The 17,178-nt window shown below is 48.5% G+C and overlaps 1 protein-coding gene across 3 annotated transcripts in view; it reads left to right on the top strand.

Moving 5' to 3' along the window:
* Positions 1-17,178, top strand: part of TRAPPC11 (trafficking protein particle complex subunit 11) — a 153,388-nt gene that overhangs the window by 60,555 nt on the left and 75,655 nt on the right. For all 3 annotated transcript variants that reach the window (XM_063920701.1, XM_063920702.1, XM_063920700.1), the window contains exon 7: positions 10,879-10,952. In XM_063920701.1, coding sequence (XP_063776771.1) covers positions 10,879-10,952 — 74 coding nt within the window. The remainder of the gene's footprint in view (positions 1-10,878; positions 10,953-17,178) is intronic.

Consider the following 17,178-nt stretch of genomic DNA (forward strand, 5'->3'; position numbering starts at 1 on the left):
TGTTTTGTGTTATTGTTCAAACAGTTCGTACAAACGGTGTTAGTTTCGGTTAAAGAAGTTCTTGGATGCTGTTTGTTATGTTGTACGGTTCGGTTCCTTGCCAGGTGCGGTAGTCTCATGTCCTATTCTCTCAGTCACATTTTCAAAACTGAGGGAGGAGGGATGTGAAGGGGGAGGAACCGGCTGTGCAGACAATTCTGATTAGATTGTGCCACACCTCCGGTTTGCAAGCTTCACACCCCTAATGTCTAAGGAACTCCAGTGTCCCCTAGAGGATTCAGAGAAATGGATTTATCGGTAAGTACCAAAATCCTCTTTTTGCTTCGCCTGCCGGAGGCAGGTGAAACAAAATTCCCGAAAAGCCGCGGCATGCGCCAGCTTATCGGGGCTAATTAGATAGCCCCCGGCGGCGATACATTAAACCCGACTTGCTGTCGGGGGAAATTGAATATCGTTGAGAAGCTGAGCTTCCATTACTCTGGTCTTTTTGCAAGACCTCTGAATGATGGATCAGTTAAATTGGTCACTGGTCTGTTTGTTGATTATTCTGAATAGCTTGAGCTCAATGTGTTGGAAGCTGTAATATACAGGTTTATGTAAGTCAATGATTCTGTTATATGTGGTTTTGTTTTGTTTTGTTTTTGTTTGTTTGTTTTAAAAATAGATATATAGCTAAAGCAAACATTGGGTTTGGGATGTCTTTACATTTGTGTAACTTTTTGTTGTGATTTATTTACCAATGCCTGGAGGGTATGTGACTAGCACCTGTCCGTTCCACCACATAGATCAGTGACCTGTAATTGACATAATGGGCATGCATATCGCGTCCATAGTAATCAGGTTTAGCTATGTAAAGGGTTGGATGCCTCACTACCCGAGGGGTAGCGAGTTGAAATGATGATGCCACGCCCCGAGGGCAGAAACAGAACAGGTGTGGAAGGGAGTGAAAAGAATTGAATACCACCCAATGGGTTTAAATGGTGTAGGCTTTTCTGTAGCATCCATAAGGGATATTGGGGAATTAATACGATGTGGTATAGACGGGGTCCAAAGTAGCCAGTGCACTTTCAATTTCTTCAGCTGGGTGTGCTGACTCCTCCCCTCTATGCCCCCTCCCACAGGCAGTTTAGAAAAAAGTGCCCTCAGGAGAGGCTGCACACTCTGGAGCTCCAGAGAATTTTCTTCAGTGTCTTTTAAAACTTTATTATTTTTGGTATGCTGTTTAGGCAACAGCATCCCTGCACCACGGGAGTTAAGGGGGGGGGGGGTTACCGGTCTCTTCAGGCATCAGAGCCGCTTCCCCGCTGCAGGACCACCGTCCTGAGAGGTTGTTGTACAGCGGGCACTGCGCCTTAGCGGTCACAATCGCACCACGCCGCACACCCCTAACATTGCCTGAAGGTGACGAGTGGGGAGTACAAACTGGGGGCCCCGCTAGGGGGGTCCCCCGGTTCTTGGTGCGGCACAAAAGCAGAGCCGGCATACGGGACCCTCCCGGGGAGAACGCGCTGTAGCCCCCCTGTGTACACTGGCAGCGGTAGTGAAAACTAACACTTCTGTGATGTTTTTTCACTTATATGGAGACTGCCAGTATAAATATCTATGAAGCTCTGGCGCCATTACAGGGGGCGGAGCTTCCTCAGAGCCGGACCAGCAGCGTTTTGGCGCCTTCCTCTGCTTACAGCTGCAGCAGCAGGCACGCACAGCTCCTCCAGACACTCAGGATACGCAGGAAAACTGGTACAGGGGTGTAGCAAAGGGAGTAGAGCCGCTATTATACACAACCTGAACAGGACAAAAACTGTGGTGTTACAGCGTGATATAACAGCTTGCAGTCTCACTGAGGCACTCCCTTCTCTCTGTCTCCCTCTCACATACAGTATGGGCAGGCTTGCTATTATATTACCTGTCTGTGTGTATTAGTGTTGTTTACTGTAAACATGGTAAAACACCAATTATGCAGTGTAAGTCGCACCAGATTCTCTCCCTCTACATCTGGTTCCATATCATGTGAACAATGCAGCCAGTCCCCACAACTCAGTGAGGGGGCTGGGGGTGAGGGTCAAGAGCCTTCCTAGCTGGGTACCATAAAATCCATGATGTCAGATATGTCATCTCAGCTCACTGCTAATACTCAAAAAACTCAACAACTGCAGCAGGCTGTTGCAGACCTAGCTGCAAGGGCAGATGTTCAACAGCCCCCCTCTCTAGATCAGTACCACAAAAACGTGGGTTACCTGCTTTACTCTCACTCTGATGAGGAGATACAGGAGGAGAGGGAGGACTTGAATCATGCCCCTCATTCTTGCTATACGGGACGTGTTAAAACTCCCTCTAGAGGATGCTGCAGCACAGCAGTCGTTTTTCTTAACACAGAACAAACTCAGTGTACTTTCCCTGATTCTGCAGAGCTGTATGACCTGTTTAAGTTAGCCTGGAAAAATCCAGATAAGAAATACCAAGTGATAAAACGGTTTTATCTTACGTCCTAGAGGATGCTGGGGTCCACATTAGTACCATGGGGTGTAGACGGGTCCACCAGGAGCCATTGGCACTTTCAGAGTTTGAGAGTGTGGGCTGGCTCCTCCCTCTATGCCCCTCCTACAAGACTCAGTTTAGAAAATGTGCCCAGAGGAGCCAGTCACAGCTAGGGGAGCTCCATAGGAGTTTCTTTAGTTTTATTTTTTTGAATAGAGTTTAGGCACAGGGAGGCTGCTGGCAACAGCCTCCCTGCTTCGTGGGACTAAGGGGGAGCTTAGTGTCCGCCCTGAGGGGTGCGAGCCACTATCTCCGCTGACAGGACACTGAGCTCCTGAGGGGACAGATCGATCGCCACCGCAGGGGATCGCTCACCTCAGCAGCATACCGCCAACCCTCATAAAAGAGCCAGAAGACGCCGGTGGCGACTTAGTCACAGGCCCCCCTGACAAGCAGGAGCCGGTGTGAAGATGGTGGCAGCAGGGTAGGGAGCGTAGTACTAACTGCGCTCCGGGGCTCAGCGGTACATGGTGCGGCACTGTGAGGGGCGCCCTGAGCCAGCACCTACACCCTAAACTGGTCACACAGCCTGTCGGGGACCCCGGATCACCGCCAGCAATTCACCTCAGGCCAGTCTAAAAATTCAAATATGAGCGGGAGCCAGAGCCATGGAGGGGGGCGGAGCTTCTCCTCAGAGTGGACCCAACAGCGTTCAGCGCCATCTTTCCTGCATGCAGACGCTGACAGGAGAGAGCTGTCCCTCCACATCGACTCCAGCTGCCTTGTAACGGTACCAGGGGGTTGTAGAAGCAGAGGGGAGGGGGGGGGGGGGGCTGTGATTTAGACTTTGTAACCTATTAAGGTACACAGTTAGCGCTGGTAAGGGGTGTCCTTCTCTCCCAAGACGCTGTGTGTGGGTTGGCTCCAAACTCTGTGTCTCTCTTGGCATTCTTAGTGGGGGAACTCTGTCTGCCATTTCCCTGTGTGTGTAGGGGTGCTTGCTGTCTCACATAAGCCATGTCTAGGGATTCTGTGTCATATACTGCGGAAGATATGTCATCTCAGGATGATCCCATTCCATGTAATCAGGATTGCTCTGGTTTAGCACAGATTCCATTAAGAGAACCAGAGTAGTTAACCTCAATCAAGAGTATGATTTCTCAGATTTCTATTAGAGTAGCACAAAATGAAATTGCAACTCAGGTTTTACAGACCTCTATGGCTGTTTGGTCCAGGTCTGCACCTTCAGGGCCCCCTGACACACATTCTCAAAAACGTGCTGTTGCCCAGATTATGCAAGATGACACAGACACCGACTCTGACACAGTAGACGGTGATGGGGAAGTGCTAAGGGAGCGGCATCTCTTGCAAAAGGGGTGCAGTTAATGGCTGAAGCCATTAGAGATGTATTAAATATTGTTGACACAATACCTGAGCAGGTTGAGGAGGCTTACTTCACCGATACTAAGAAAGCCTCGATAACCTTTCCAGCGTCTAAAGAATTAAATGCTGTATTTGAAAAATCCTGAGAATAAATTCCAGATCCCAAGAAAGGTTCTGGTTGCATTCCCCTTCCCTGAGGAGGATAGAAAGAAATGGGAAACCCCACCCATAGTTGACGCATCGGTATCCAGACTGTCAAAAAAGGTGGTTTTACCTGTCCTGGGATCTGCAGTGTTGAATGAACCGGCTGATCGCAAAATTGACACTACGCTCAAATCCATATACACGGCTTCGGGGGCGATATTACAGCCTACTATTGCCTGTGCATGGAGTTCTAAAGCTATAGTAAAGTGGTCTGGCACGTTACTTGAGAAATTGGATACAATGGATAAATGTGACGTTAAATTGTTCTTATGTAACATACAGGATTCTGCGGGATTTACGGTGGAATCCATGAAAGACCTGGGTTCGATGGCTGCTGGGATATTTTCCATGTCGGTCTCCGCTCGTAGAGGGCTCTGGCTGCGCCAATGGTCTGCTGACACGGAATCCAGGAAAGGCGTGGAGAACCTACCCTACACAGGTCAGGCCCTATTTGGGGAAGCGCTAGATGCGTTTATCTCCACAGCAATGGCGGGTAAGTCACCCTCTCTTCCTTCAGCTGCGCCTGCCACGAAGACACCTTTTTTCTTCAGCTACGTCACAGTCCTTTCGGACTCCTAAAACGAGAACAAAAAAGCCGCATAACACCATCTTCTTTAGAGGAGGGCGGGCAAAATCCCCAAAACCTGCTGCTGCAGGCTCCCGGGACCAGAAGCCTGCTTCTGGTACATCAAAATCCTCAGCATGACGGTGGACTGCACAGCCTGGAGGAAGGACCGGTGGGGGCGAGGCTCAGAAGGTTCAGTCACGTTTGGGTGATATCGGGCCTGGACACAATATCTTGCACCCAGGGGTACAGGCTGGAATTTCAGGAGCACCCGCCTCACCGATTCTTCAAATCAGGCTTGCCAACTTTGCTGCCAGACAGGGCTATCCTACAGGAAGCCATCCAAAAATGAGCAGGGTCACAGGTCATTGTCCCAGTTCCACCTCATATGCACAACAAGGGTTACTATTCGAACCTTTCGTGGTACCGAAACCGGATGGTTTGGTCAGACCAATTTTGAATTTGAAATCGTTAAACCCCTATCTGAGGTAGTTCAAATTCAAAATGGAATCTCTGAGAGCGGTGATCTCAGGTCTGGAGGAGGGGGAGCTTCTGGTATCCCTGGATATCAAGGATGCGTACCTCCACATTCCGATTTGGCTGCCGCACCAGGCTTATCTCAGATTTGCACTGTTAGACAGTCACTATCAGTTTCAGGCACTGCCATTCGGCCTCTCCACAGCACCGAGGGTGTTCACCAAGGTGATGGCGGAGATGATGGTTCTCCTCTGCAGACAGGGAATAAACATAATTCCATACCTGGACGATCTGCTGATAAAGGCAGTATCCAGGGAGAGGTTGTTACAGTCGATTACTCTTACGACTCAACTGCTCAGGAATCACGGTTGGATCCTGAACCTTTCCGAAATCACATTTGGAGCCGACAAGGAGATTGTCTTTCCTGGGGATGTCCTCAACACGGAAGTGCAGAGGGTGTTTCTTCCAAGGGAGAAAGCGTTGGTTATACAGTCTATGGTCCGGGATGTCGTGAAGCCTGCCCGGGTATCTGTTCATCAGTGCATTGGCATTCAGGGGAAGATAGTGGCCTCATACGAGGCTCTTCAGTACGGAAGATTCCATGCTCGACCCTTCCAACTGGATCTCCTGGACAAATGGTTGGGGTCTCATCGGCACATGCACCAGAGGATACGTCTGTCGCCGAAAGGCAAGGATTTCGCTCCTCTGGTGGCTGCAAATGCTTCACCTTCTGGAGGGCCGCAGGTTCGGAATTCAGAACTGGATCCTTTTGACCACGGATGCAAGTCTCAGAGGTTGGGGAGCGGTCACCCAGGGGGAAACCTTCCAAGGAAGATGGTCAAATCAGGAAGCCATTCTTCAAATAAATATTCTGGAATTAAGAGCCGTGTACAACGGTCCTCTCCAAGCGGCTCATCTTCTACAAGATCGGGCCATTCAAGTACAGTCGGACAATGTAACGGCGGTGGCCTACATAAACCGACAGGGAGGAACAAAGAGCAGAGCTGCAATGTCAGAGGTGACAAGAATCCTACTCTGGGCAGAAAGGCACGCGTTGGCGCTGTCAGCGATCTTCCTTCCACGCGTGAACAACTGGGAAGCAGACTTCCTCAGCAGACACAATCTCCACCCGGGGGAATGGGGCCTCCATCCGGAGGTGTTCACAGACATGACCAGTCAATGGGGCGTGCCTCAAATAGACATGATGGCCTCACGTCTCGGCAAGAAACTTCGGAAGTACTGTTCCAGGACGGTGGATGCCCTGGTAACTCCGTGGGTGTTCCCTCCACTTCCACTCATTCCAAGAATCCTAAAGCTCATAAAGAGAACAAGGGTTCGGACAATTCTCATTGCTCCGGACTGGCCAAGGCGAGCTTGGTACGCGGATCTTCTGGATCTACTGCTGGAAGAACCGAGGCCTCTTCCTCTTCGCGAGGACCTTCTGCAACAGGGGCCGTTCGCTTATCATGACTTACCGCGGCTACGTTTGACGACATGGCAGTTGAACGCCAGATCTTAGCCCGTAAGGGTATGCCGAGCAAAGTTATTCCTACCCTGATACAGCCTAGGAAAGGGGTAACGTCTACACATTACCATCGCATTTGGAAAAATGTGTCTTGGTGTGAATCCAAGAAATTTCCTACAGTGGAGTTTCAACTAGGACGGTATCTTCTCTTCCTGCAAGCAGGTGTGGATATGGGTCTGCTTTTGGGATCCATAAAGGTCCAGATTTCGGCCTTATCTATTTTTTTCCAGAAACAATTGGCTGCCCTCCCTGAGGTTCAGACCTTTTTGAAAGGGGTTCTGCACATCCAGCCTCCCTTTGTGGCGCTGACGGCACCCTGGGATCTTAACGTGGTGTTGCAGTTCCTGCAATCGGATTGGTTTGAGCCTCTACAGGAGTTTGAGGTCAAGTTTCTCACGTGGAAGGCTGTCACTTTGTTGGCCTTAGCTTCTGCTCGACGTGTGTCGGAGTTGGGGGCTTTATCCTATAAAAGCCCCTATTTAATCTTCCATGAAGATGCTCAGGATGCGTCAGCAGTTCCTTCCAAAGGTTGTGTCGAGTACCTCTGCCGAGGGAACCAACCCTCCTTAGGCATCTGCCTTAGCACAGGTTATGGCAGATCTTAGATCCGATATAGCGGCCTCTCAAGAGATTGGGAATTAGCCAGAACAGCAGGCTCTTCCTCAGATTCCTTACCCTCTACTCTCCCTACAGAACCTGCCTGGGCAACGGGGCTGGCTAGGCCCATAGAAGGTCTGGTGAAGCAGTTGGATTCCTCAACCAGACAGGTGCTATCGGTACTTGGGCGGCCTAGAAAGAAACAGACTATACCGGCATTTCTTCATTTAGATGAATCGGTCGAAGAACGCTGCACAAGAGCAGACGACGAAGAAAAGGGGGAGCTCGATGAGGTGTCGGACGGTGAAGATACTACTTCACGTGAAGAGGCTTAAGGGGTGGAAGACCTTATCTTGGCAGTCCGTCAAGTATTAAACATTGCGGACACGGTGACTCCTGACTCCCCAGACACTTCTCTGTTCGGTAATAAACGTAAGTCTTTGGTAACTTTTCCATTCTCACCAAAACTGGATTAACTTTTGTCTAAGACTTGGAAACACCCAGACAAACAATTCCAGGTCAAAAAGGTTTCTCTCTGCATACCCTTTTCCGATCATTATGACGGAAAATAGGAACAGCCCCCTCCAGTAGACTCTCTGCTCTTAAGGCTGTCGAAGCAGAAAGCATTACCAGTTCCTGAGGCAACAGCCTTAAAGGATCCATCAGATCGGAAAATGGAAACTACGCTCAAATCCATATATACAGCGGCAGGAGCATTGCTTCGGCCGGCCTTGGTTGGATCTTGGGTGAACAAGGCAGTAGAGCATTGGGCAGCTCAATTGATTAAGGATTGGAAGCCGGTGTTCCTGCGGAGGAATTAATCATTCTGGCAGAACATATTACAGAATATGCAGCCTACTTGGGAGAAGCTTCAAAAGATATTGGTCAAGTGGGGGCTAGAATCTCTGCCTCTGCTATTGCAGCCTGGAGGGCTCTTTGGCTGCGTTCCTGGCAGGCGGACCCTGAATCCAAAAGATCCGCCTGATGGTTCAGAAGGTCCTGAGGCCAAAGAATGTGTCTTTATACCTGTGTATTCATCTTTTAGGGAAGATGGTAGCAGCCTATGAGACACTACAATTCGGTCGTTTTCTTTCACGGCCTTCCAATTAAACATCTTGAATCAGTGGGCAGGGTCACATCTCCATCTACACAAAATGGTGCAACTATTGCCACAGACTTAAGGATCTCTCCTTTGGTGCTTCATCCGAACAACCTTGCTGCAGGGAAGAGATTCAGAGTTTGAGATTGGATCCTGGTCACTATCGATGCCAGTTTCAGAGGTTGGAGTGTGGTGGTATGGATTATCACTTCCAAGGAAGATGTTCTGGACAAGAAAAGTTACTGCCAATAAATGTGTTGGAACTGAGAGCGATCTTCAATGCACTTCTGGAAGCTATTCACCTGCTCCAGTCGAAGGTGATGCGGGTACAATCAGACAATGAGACCACAGTCACTTACGTCAACTGCCAAGGTGGCACACGGAGTTGCATGGCCATGCGGGAAGTAGATCGAATTGCGCAGTGGGCCGAACTTCACAAAGTCTTACTATCAGCTGTGTTTATTCCGCAGGGTAGACAACTGGGAAGCCAATTATCTCAGTGGTCAGGATCTTCACCCGGGACAGTGAGCTCTCCATCCTCAGTTGTTTCAAGAGCTGGTTCAGAGATGGGGTTATCCACACGTAGATCTCATAGCTTCCCGGATGAATTATTGACTGCCCGATACGTATCCAGAACTCGGGATCCAGGAGCAGAAGCAGTGAATGCTCTCACAGACCCCTGGCCGTACGATCTGGTATATCTCTTTCCTCCGTTTCTGCTTCTACCTCAACTGGTCAAATGGATCAAGAGGGAATCAACCTGGGTCATTCTGGTGGCCCTGAATTGTCCTCGGAGGGCTTGGTACTCGGACATCCTCCTATTCCTCGCAGATGATCCGTGGCCACTGCCTCGGATGAAGGACTGGGTGACTGACCGTTCGTCCACCCAGATTTGACGCGACTAAGTTTAATGGGGTGGCTCTTGAAGCCTCTAATTTGAAATTTAAAGAGTAAAGGCATTCCACCTTCGGTTATTCAGACTATGCTACGGGCTCGTAAGCCTGTCACAGCCACCCACTACCATCGCATTTGGCGAGCCTATATGTCTTGGTGCGCAGATATAGACTTTGACACACGGTCTTTCAAGCTGGCCCATCTGTTACATTTTCTACAAACTGGCTTAGAAGGGGGGCTGCGTTTGGGTTCTCTCAAGGTACAGCTATCTGCCTTGTCGATATATTTCCAGCAGAAATTGTCTCTCTTGCCAGAGGTGCAGACCTTCTTGCAGGGACTGCTACAGGTGAAACTGCCATTTGTTCCGCCTACTGCTCCATGGAACCTCAGTTTGGTCCTTCTTCTCTTGCAGCCATCTGTCTTTGAGCCATTAGACAAAGTGGATCTCAAGTTTCTTACTTGGAAGACTGTTCTCCTTTAGCCTTAGCTTCAGCTCGACGGGTTTCTGATTTGAGTGCCTTATCATGCAAGCTTATCGTTATCTTTTACGATGATAAGACGGAACTTCAGACACATTCTGGTTTTCTACCAAAGGTTGTTTCAGCATTCCATATCAACCAGACTATTGTGGTTCCTACTTTCAAAGAAGACTCAGGGGACCCTCCTTCTTTAGATGTGTTTCAGGCACTTCGTATCTATGTGGCCCATACGGCACCCCTGAGAAAATCGGATGCTTTGTTTATAATATATGATGCTGTCAAGCGGTGTTGGCCCGCTTCCAAACAAACCTTTGCAAGGTGGATTAGATTGGCCATCCGGCAGGCCTACTTCAGCAATGCAAAAAGGCCTCCTGCTGTTATTTTGGCGCACTCCACTCTTTCTGTGGGTAAGTCCTGGGCTGCAGGCCGTGGTGCCTCTATGGCACAGCTGTGCCGTGCGGCTACCTGGTCCACAGCTCATACTTTTTGTTAATTTTTACAAGTTTGATATGTTTGCCGCCTCCGCTTCGCGATTTAGTCGGCTTGTTTTGCAGATTCCTCAGTGCCCTCCTGCCCATAGGGACAGCTTTGGAACGTCCCCAGTGTCTTCAGCCCCCAGTGTCCTCTAGTGGTTGTTTGCGAAAACAGGATTTTGGTACTTACCGATAAATCCTTTTCTCGGAAACAGGGGAAACTGTACGCCCACCCAGCACTGTTTTCTTGCCTGCGTTGTGGTTCAGGTTCATGGTTGGTTTGTTGCTTACTTGTACTTGTACTTTTTTTTTTTTACTTTTCATTAATATGTTCCTCTATGTTTTGTCTCCTCTCGGCTCAGTTCTTAAAACTGGAGCTGATGGGGGGTAGAGGGGAGGAGTCTGCACACTATAAATTTAAAAGTACCAGCTCCTGATAGCCAACCGTCTATCCCCAGTGTCTTCAGCCTCCAGTGTCCCCTGTGGATTCCGAGAAAAGGATTTATCAGTAAGTACCAAAATCCTGTTTGTTTGTTTGTTTGTTTTTTATGGAAATGTTTAGGTTTGTGGTCAGTGTATGTGTTTATGGTAAACTATTGCAATATACTTCTGAAAATCTCAAAATCAGCAATCATATTAAAATGCTTTCGATGACTTACTGTATTATTTATCATCTTGTAAAATCTAATACATTTCTATTGCAGCTTCTATTTGTGAGGCATCAATTCAAGATTGCATTCTTCAGTGAGCTGAAGCAAGATACACAGAATGCCTTAAAGTAAGATCAGCATATTCGCCTACTGTGTTGTGTGTAAACTGGAATAAGAATTAATTTTGTTTAATGCAGTCCATACGATCCAGTATAAAAGGGACATACAGTTAGGTCATCACATTTGGAAAAATTTATCTGCATGTGAAGTAACTACAGGTTGAGTATCCCTTATCCAAAATGCTTGGGACCAGAGGTATTTTGGATATCGGATTTTTCCGTACTTTGGAATAATTGCATACCATAATGAGATATCATGGTGATGGGACCTAAATCTAAGCACAGAATGCATTTATGTTACATATACACCTTATACACACAGCCTGAAGGTCATTTTAGCCAATATTTTTTATAACTTTGTGCATAAAAAAAAGTGTGTGTACATTCACACAATTTATTTATGTTTCATATACACCTTATACACACAGCCTGAAAGTCATTAAATACAATATTTTTAATAACTTTGTGTGTTAAACAAAGTTTGTGTACATTGAGCCATCAAAAAACAAAGGTTTCACTATCTCACTCTCACTCAAAAAAGTCCGTATTTCGGAATATTCCGTATTTTGGAATATTTGGATATGGGATACTCAACCTGTATATATTATTTATATATTTGACATTTAAAAAAAAAAGACCATTTGGGGTAGAGAAATGCAAGTATGCAATTATTTATTCCTTGCTTTAATATTATTATTATTATTATTATTATTATTATTATTATTATTATTTCTGCAGCGGTACACTGGGATTCCACAGGGAATACATCAGGGTGTAGAGTTGGATCTTGATACGAGGCACCAACAGGCTAAAGCTTTGACTGGTCACTAACGGGTGGGGCTGCGCTAGGCAGCCCTGAAAGGAGCTTTTTAGAATACTTCAAGGGCCGCTGCACTTTCTATGTCTTTATGACATGCTGTGCTGCAGCTCCATCACCACCCTCAGCGGCACTGCATACTCCCGTGGCATGTTTCCCGGGTACTTGCAGCGGAGACGCACCGGTTGTCAGGCACACCACCGCTGTCACTCTCCAGGATCGCGTGGCTGCACTAAAGGGAGGAGGTAAGGACCTGGCGCTAAATCGCAATCCAGTCGCGGTCTCAGGAGACGGACCGCGCCGCTGGCGTGAACACTGTGTCACACAGGGGCCCCACTATATCCACCAGGGCAAGGAGCACAGGTCGGATTTACTAAAATCCGTTTTTAAAAGGCTCCACAGTACCTGGTGGTGAAGTCCAGCAGAGGGGATAAGGCTCTGACCTGTAGCCCCTCCCCCAGCTCCGGGCGCCATCTACTGCTGGTGTTCCCGCCCTGGAGCTGCAATTCTCTGTCCCTCACTCCCTAACTGAGATTTTGGTGCCATTAAATAGCTGGGCTGACCTCTGGGACTGCTGTGCACTGTCTCCTCTGTAAATCCGCCTGTATCATCAGCGCTGTGCATTTACAGTCACTTAAGTATTCTACATGTCATTTTAGACAGTGTTGATTAAGAACAAGTGAACTGCTATCTGAATATTTAGTACAAGTATTCTGTGATATACATCCAGTGTTTACTGTGCATTGTTATATCTGTATACATACATACCTATATGTAATTTACTAGTCCAGTGCAGTTTTATTGTTTATATGTAATTATTCCTGCATTGTACCTGTGACTGAGTGTGCCTGTAGCTGCTGTGTGGATTCCATTCTTGTGTATCACACGTTTTGCTATCACTATTTTCTCTACCCTGGAGGCTAGGTTCGTCAGGGTCTCATATGATATATAGTGCTACACAGGGTATAATGTTTTGTATTTCTCACTGTGTTTTTAAGTCATCCCACACCGCTTAAATCCTCTATTTGTGCTCTGTGTTTACTGTCACAAAACACAAGGGATTATTTGCTGGAGAGTGTCGATACACTCGGCGATGCAAGTACTAGGCCTCATGGTGTTGGCTTTCGACATGGTAGAGTACGCTCCATTTCATTCCTGCCCTCTGCAGAGGTTAATCCTTGCCAGGTGGCACGGATTGCCCCATCGGATCAGGTCTCAAATGATCTCCTTGACCCTGGAGGTACGTAGGTCACTGAGCTGGTGGCTACAGGACCGACAGTTAAGCAGGGACCGTCCCTTCTGGATCTCCAACTGGGTCCTACTGACAATGGACTCCAGTCTGCGGGGTTGAGGCGCGGTGTTGGAGCAACACTCACTCCAGGGTCGATGGACCAAGGAGGAATCTCTCCTCCCAATAAACATTCTGGAACTGCAGGCAGTGTTCAATGCGTTTACACTTGCCCTGCCTCGGGTACAGAACAGGCCTGTTCAAGTACAATCAGACAACGCCACCACGATGGCGTACATAAATCATCAAGGCGGCACTCGAAGCCGCATGGCAATGATGGAAGTGTCAAAGATCCTTTAATGGGCGGAACGCCATCTGCCAGCAGTATCTGCAGTGTTCATTCCGGGAGTCCTCAACTGGGAAGCGGACTTCCTCAGTCGTCAGGACGTACACGTCGGAGAGTGGAGTCTTCATCCAGAAGTCTTTCAACTCCTAGTGGACAAGTGGGGCCTACCAGATGTAGACCTGATGGCGTCTTAACACAATCACATGGTTCCGGTCTTCGGAGCAAGGACAAGGGATCCTCAAGCAGTGTTCGTGGACGCACTGGCAATTCCATGGAACTTTCGTCTGCCATACGTGTTCCCTCTAGTGTCACTCCTGCCCAGGGTAATACGGAAGTTCAAGCAAGAAGGAGGAATACTACTTCTAGTCGCTCCAGCGTGGTCCAGACGGCATTGGTTCTCAGACATGCAGGGTCTCTCGATAGGGCGTCCTCTTCTACTTCCTCAATGCCCAGACCTCTTCGTTCAGGGCCCTGGTGTCTACCTGGACCTGGCCAGACTGGCTTTGACGGCGTGGCTCTTGAAGCATCACGCGAAAGGATTCTCTGAGGCGGTCATTCAAACTACAGAGGGAAAAAGTAGCAAGTGCACTATCTCACACTAGCTCAACCTGTAATAACCAGAGGCGTTTAGCATATTCCTGGCCAGGGCTATGAGCTTACCCACCGCATCAAGTTAGCCTCTCATTGGGTAACTCACTAACACTAACTATAGGGGTTCAGGTCCAGGGGACAGGATACCCCAGAGCCACCCAGCCAGACAACCCCAGGGCATCGCAAGAAACTATGTTGAAAGCCCGAAAACCGTCTTTGGCTCGGATTTATTACAGGGTCTGGAATTCTTACTTCACCTGGTGTGCTGGTAAGAATTATAATGCATATACTTTCAGAACTTCCAGGCTTTTGGCTTTTCTACAACAAGGCTTAGACTTGGGCCTTCATCTGGCCTCCCTCAAGGTCTATAGATCTGCTTTTTCGGTGTGGTTTCAGAGAAAAATTGCGTCTCTTCCTGACGTTCACACTTTCACTCAGGGTGTCTTATGGATTCAGCCTCCCTATGTCCCTCCTGTGGCTCCATGGGATCTGTCTGTCGTTCTGAATGCCCTACAAGAGTCTCCATTTGAGCCTCTTGAGTCTGTGGACCTTAAATGCCTTACACTTAAGGTCGTGTTTCTGTTGGCTATTGCCTCTGCTAGGAGGGTGTAGGACTTGGGCGCTTTGTCCTGTCGTCCACCCTTTCTGATTTTTCACCGTGACCGGGCAGTTCTTCGAACTCGCCCAGGTTATTTGCCTAAGGTGGTATCATCTTTTCACCTTAACCAGGAGATTGTGGATCCGCCCTTCATCTCTTCTGGTTTGTCCTCCAAAGAATGATCTTTGGATGTGGTACGGGCTCTCCATATTTATGTGGAAAGGACTTCCTTTATCAGGAGGTCAGACTCCCTTTTTGTACTTTTTGGATTTCACAAACGTGGCTGGCCTGGGAATAAGCAGACCTTGGCCAGATGGATTAGAATGGTGATTGCACAAGCCTATGCGCAGGCTGGGCTCCCAGCTCCTGCTGCTATCAAAGCCCATTCTACTCGGTCTGTTAGATCTTCTTGGGCGGCCCGCCGTGGCGCGTCCGCAGAACAATTGTGCAAGGTGGCTATGTGGTCCTCAGTGAACACGTTCATCAGGTTTTATGCCTTTGATACTTCCTTTGGATGCCGGGTTCTTGTGCCCACTACAGTACGTCCCCTCCCATGAGGAACTGCTTTAGGACATCCCAGATGTATTCCCTGTGGAATCCCAGTGTACCCCGCTGCAGATTTATGGTAGACTTACCATTGTTAAATCTCTTTCTGCGAGGTACACTGGGTTCGACAGGGTGCTCACCCTGACGCACTTAGCTTCTTTGGGTTTGTATGGCATTAGTTCTATGTGACTAACCTCTACCGTCTCTCTTACCTGCTACTGCATTGGACTAGTCAACAAAACTGAGCTCCAGTTCCTGGAGGCGGGGCTAAAGAGGAGGCAGTGCAGTGCATCCTGGGAACAGTCAAAGCTTTAGCCTGTTGGTGCCTCGGATCAAAATCTAACTCTACACCCCGATGTATTCCCTGTGGAATCCAGTGTACCTCGAAGAAAGAGATTTAACAATGGTAAGTCTACCATAAATCTCCTTATTTTATTTATAAAGCGCCACAAGTGTTTTGTAGCACCATACATACGACACATTAGAACAATACAAGGTACAGAGAACTTCACATTTACAGAAAAACTAAAAACGAGCACATGTAATGATTAGCACCACAGTTCTCAGTAAACAATACAGCTGAGATGTAAGGAAGGAATGGAGTAATCGGCGTAATAATAGGGGTGGACAGCTAATGGAAGAAATGAACAGTCATGAAGTAGGAGCAGTGGTGTGCGGTGAGGTCAGTGGCTGGTGAGGCACTACAGCCATATTGTCCGCCGAATCCTGCCGATGACCCCTACCGCCACCGAGCCAATGCCCGCTACTGCCTCTGAGCCGATGCCAACTGCCACCGCCAATGGCTTACAAACTCGCCCACCATCAACTGACCCAGCCTTCCGCCACTAATTTGCATCTCACTCCGATGCCGCCAATGCCCGCTGCCTGCCTGCTCATCATACTTGTTAGTTATTGTACATTTTTATAGAAAAAAAAAAAAATTTAGTGTTTGGTACTGGGAAGGGAGTGAGAGGAGGACATGAATGCAAGTTTGTTGTCCAGGGCTTCCATTAACTTAATGGAAAAGGGTCTGAATGGGTTAAAAAAAAAAAAATGTGTGGGGTCCCACCTCCTAAGTATAACCAGCCTCGGGCTCTTTGAGCCGGTCCTGGTTGTTTAAATACTGGGAAAAAAATTGGACAGGGGTTTCCTGTATTTAGGCAACCAGCACCGGGCTCTTAGTCCGGTCCTGGTTCCAAAAATACGGGGGACAAAAGATGTAGGGGTCCCCTGTATTTTTAAAACCAGCACCGGGCTCCACTAGCCAGAGAGAGAATGCCACAGCCGGGGGACACTTTTTTATGTAGGTCCCTGCGGCCGTGGCATTACCTACCCAACTAGTAACCTCTGGCCGGGGTTTCCTGGATGAGTGGAGACCCCTTAAATCAAGGGGTCCCCCCCTCCAGGCACCCAAGGGCCAGGGGTGAAGCCCGAGGCTGTTCCCAGCACCCCTGGGTGGTGGGTGCCAGCCTGATAGCCATGTGTGTGTAAAAAAAAAAATATATATATATTATTTTTTGTTGTGGAACTACAAGGCCCAGCAAGCCTCCCCCGCTTGCTGGTACTTGGAGAACCTCAAGTACCAGTATGCGGGGAAATAACGGGCTCGCTGGTACCTGTAGTTCTACACACACAAAAAATACCCAAATAAAAACACAACACACACACCGTGAAAAGTAAAAATTTATTAAAACACACTTACACACTCACACATACTTACCTACATCCCACGCCGGTCACGTCCACTTGTCCAGTAGAATCCAATAGGTGGTTCCTGTAAAAATGAGAGAGAGATTACTTACCTACATCCCACGCCGATCATGTCCACTTGTCCAGTAGAATCCAATAGGGTAGGGGGACCTGTAAAAATGAACATTATACTTCCACATCCACAGGAGAGGGAGGGAGGGGGAGAGAGAGAGAGTCACACGAACTAACCTGCTGCTGGAGGACGGAGCCGGCGGAGAAGGACGGAGCCGGCGGAGAAGGACGGGGGGGAGCCGCACGTACTGCAGGCCCACCGCTGCTGGCTGTCAGGTGAGCAGGAGGACGGAGCCGGCGGGGGAGGACGGGGGGAGAGCAGCACGCTCCGCAGGGCCACCGCTGCTG

This window comes from Pseudophryne corroboree, chromosome 1 (genome assembly GCF_028390025.1).
Source record: "Pseudophryne corroboree isolate aPseCor3 chromosome 1, aPseCor3.hap2, whole genome shotgun sequence".
NCBI lineage: Eukaryota > Metazoa > Chordata > Amphibia > Anura > Myobatrachidae > Pseudophryne > Pseudophryne corroboree.